The sequence below is a fragment of the Stegastes partitus genome, unplaced genomic scaffold, assembly GCF_000690725.1.
Source record: "Stegastes partitus isolate 25-593 unplaced genomic scaffold, Stegastes_partitus-1.0.2 Scaffold962, whole genome shotgun sequence".
In the NCBI taxonomy this organism is placed as follows: Eukaryota; Metazoa; Chordata; class Actinopteri; family Pomacentridae; genus Stegastes; species Stegastes partitus.
Window position 1 is genome coordinate 22,559 of NW_007578693.1, and position 3,361 is coordinate 25,919.

At 44.4% G+C, this 3,361-nt stretch overlaps 1 protein-coding gene across 1 annotated transcript in view; it reads right to left on the minus strand.

Annotated features, from left to right (window-relative positions):
• Positions 1 to 386: 386 nt before the first annotated feature.
• Positions 387 to 3,361, minus strand: part of ccdc22 (CCC complex scaffolding subunit CCDC22) — a 12,111-nt gene continuing 9,136 nt past the window's right edge. The window contains exons 9-16 of the mRNA XM_008294410.1: positions 2,828 to 2,947; positions 2,627 to 2,743; positions 2,440 to 2,541; positions 2,102 to 2,209; positions 1,839 to 1,934; positions 1,469 to 1,528; positions 1,302 to 1,376; positions 387 to 1,095 (exon numbers count right to left, since the gene is read on the minus strand). Of these exons, the coding sequence (XP_008292632.1) occupies positions 982 to 1,095; positions 1,302 to 1,376; positions 1,469 to 1,528; positions 1,839 to 1,934; positions 2,102 to 2,209; positions 2,440 to 2,541; positions 2,627 to 2,743; positions 2,828 to 2,947 (792 nt within the window). The 3' untranslated portion in view covers positions 387 to 981. The remainder of the gene's footprint in view (positions 1,096 to 1,301; positions 1,377 to 1,468; positions 1,529 to 1,838; positions 1,935 to 2,101; positions 2,210 to 2,439; positions 2,542 to 2,626; positions 2,744 to 2,827; positions 2,948 to 3,361) is intronic.

The following is a 3,361-nucleotide window of genomic DNA, read 5'->3' on the forward strand; positions in this document are numbered from 1 at the left end:
AGCATGACTTTTTTATTTCACGCCAAAACTCATAATTAGACTTACTGTATGTCGGCAGGTATTTTTCATCATTCAATACATGGTCAGTTTGTATTACTTCTCTGCTGGAGAGTATTTTGGCTGCAGGGCAGAATCAACCACTTGTCATCATGTGACCACATTTGGTGAAGCAAAACTAGAGTTTGTACATTAAAGCAGCACTTCAAAGTTAAATAAAAGAGCAGAAAATACCTTTAAACCATTATGAAACCAATGTTCACCCAGCTGAGCATCTCTCTGTAACCACCACACATTGATCAATAATCGTTAACCACATTCTTGGTCAGTGGCTTCAACGATGTCCTGGGACGTTAATGACAGCGACTATTTGCAAGGATCACAATGTCTTCAAGTCTGTAAGGCATCTTTATTTAAGCTGGTACCATATGTACAATGATACTTTGCTGATGGAGCCGGACTACATTCAATTGTCATTCACTCAACAGAATCACTTTCAAATACAATTATGACAAAAGGAGCCGCTAAGGTCTGAAAATGGAGGAAAAAGTTATTTTTCTTTTTTAAAAATTCCAAGTCAAAGATTTGATTTTAATCACAAGATTTTAAGAAGACAATTTCACACATCGAGATAAAGGACATAAAAGGTCTGACAGCACCCTCTGCTGTAGCGGTGTCCCGCCTCATTCGGCCGCGGAAACGAATCGAATCAGCGTTACGGACCGGAGCCCGACCACAGGATTCGATTTGAAATGAAAAACTAGCGGTATCGATCCGTCCGTCCGTGGTGTGCATTCAAATACCAGATTAGTTTCCCATTGTACAAAAATCAGCTCGTCTTTCTAAAGGAAAGCAGGTCTCCGTGTTAATAAACAGCAGTCCCCTCAGTATGAAAACTGGAGTGCGGTTTCAGTCCCACTCGGGGTTTTCTATGGCTCCGGGGTCGTCCTTCAGACTCAGCAGGCAGAGCAGGGCCAACCTCCTTCAGCCTTCTCTCACTTTGGCAGCGAGTGCAGAGTTCTCCTGTCGAATGGCCTTGTAGTCGTCAAGGATCCTCTCGAGGTTAGCCACAGTTTTGTTACCGTTTTCTGCCTCGATCTGCGGACAACAGACAAGAATTAAATAATCTGTACATCTTTTAACATGCTTCTGCAAATGTAAGTGATGTAGCCTTAAGATATGAAATGTAACACTGATTAGTGTACGAAGCCTTGAGTTATGACCAGAAATGTCCGTCTGTACTCAACGCAGAGATGCAAACTAATATTCATCTGACTCCCGAAATTGAAAACTGGAAATCCCACCTGCTCCTCTAGATCTCGAATCTCTCTCAGAATTGTACCGGTGTCCTCGATGGTCTGGATCAGATGGTTACAGTTCTGCGGGAGAACGACGCACGATCACAACACGTAACATTTTTTTCTCCTGATATTAACTGAACAGGTCAAAGGAAACGAGAAATTCAATTTACTTCATGCAAGGCAGCCAGGTACTTGTAGGATTTGCGGACGGATTCATCTTTTTTGGCGTCCTGCACGTGAAAAGAAAAGATGTAAAATGCATGAAACATCGGTTTGTCCACAGGATGCGAACATACAGATTTAAAACAACCATCTCAGGAAGGATTATAAACTTAAGTACTTCTGTTAATGTATTACGCAGAGATTTGGCTGTGTTCATTCACACTTACTGGTAAACCTGTGCTTCTACAGTTTTAATGTTTGCTGCTTATTGTCAGAAGGGTGATCATCCCATTATTCTGCCCCTCTTGTCTTGGATAAAACATCAGGAACACTTAACGATACGATGCAGCCCAGTGCGACCACGTAAACCTGCGCTACCTTAAAAACGAGCTCGTCGGTCACAGCGAAGGTTCGGTCCAGTTTCCCCGTCAGGTTGTTGATCTCTTTCTGGAGCTCCTTAGTGTCCGACAATATCTGCAAGGAAAGTGTAGTGTTGCTGGTGAGGGACGTTGCAGCAGACAGACAACACATACAGGACAAAGTCGTCTCAATACGTCATAACCTGCTTCCACTTAGACCAACCACACACATTCAAACTAGCCATGCATTTGCTCAGTGTATTTTTTGATAGTTACACATACCTTCGTGATCTCCTCTTTCTGTTTCTTGATGTTGCTGACTATCTCTAGGATCCTCTGAGTGTACGCTGACCGAGACACGTCCTGGTTGAGGTTTTCTAACTCCGTTAACTGCGTCAGAAGAGAACAGGGACAACGCTAGCAGGCAGACAGACAAATTCAGCAGCCAAAACTTCTACATCTGTCATAACGAGGCATCCAAATACAGCTGCTACAAACAAGTTTCCAATAAGTCGGTGTTGTAAAGGCTTTAAATATTGGTGTCACAGTCTCAACTACCATAACCAGATAAAGCTTGTCGTTATCAGTTGTGACTCTCCACACTCATTCATCTCAATTACCAGTTGTTTGTACGTTTCTTCTTTCTTCTTGGCCTCCTCTGTGGAAACTCGGATCTTATCATGCAGAGACTTGATCTCGGACAGCTTTCTGGACGACTCCATCTGTGGAAATTAAGACGGAGCAACGGCATCGAAATGTGTCTTTTACTGCAACGGATTCGGTGAATATTCTGTTTTTACTACTTACATCCTGGCTGCTGCAGATTTCCTTGAGCCTGCGGTGCTCGTCGATGAGCGGAGCGCGGTGTTTCTCCCACTGAGACGCCAGGTTCACCACCCGCTTGGTGCTGGCCTCCACCAGAGCCTGGAGGAACCGACACTAGCGTTCAGTACACGTGAATGCCTCGTTGCGGCTGATGATGCCATCGGGGATCGTCGGCCGTCCTACCTGAAGCTGCAGCAGGTTGCCGTCTGCGTCCGGCAACAGGTCGATCGTTTTCTTCTTCACCTGCATCTTCTCCTCGTTTTGAACGTTTGCCAATTCCCTCTGCTTCAACTCATCCAGCACCTACACGGAAACACACCACACACGGGAAACAATTGGTCAACCAGCATCTACTTCAAAAAACACTGTTAACTCCTTCTCCTTTTGCAGACTGGTCCGAATCAGAACCAGCGTTAGTGACCAAGTCTGTGAACGCATACAAAGAATGAGACTCCAGTGTTTACAGACAAAAAAAAACACATGTACATTAAAACCATCTCAAAACTATTTGAAATCAGCTACTCCACTGTCTGGAAAACAGTCTACAAGTAGAGGACATTCAAAACAACCGCCGGCATGCCCAGGTCTGGTTGTCCAAACAAGTTTACCCCGAGGACAAGTCTCGACAAACCCTGAGATGTCATCACGGGACCTACAGCAGGCTCTTGTTGATGTGAAAGCCTCTACAATCAGAAAGAGACTGCACAGGTTTGACTT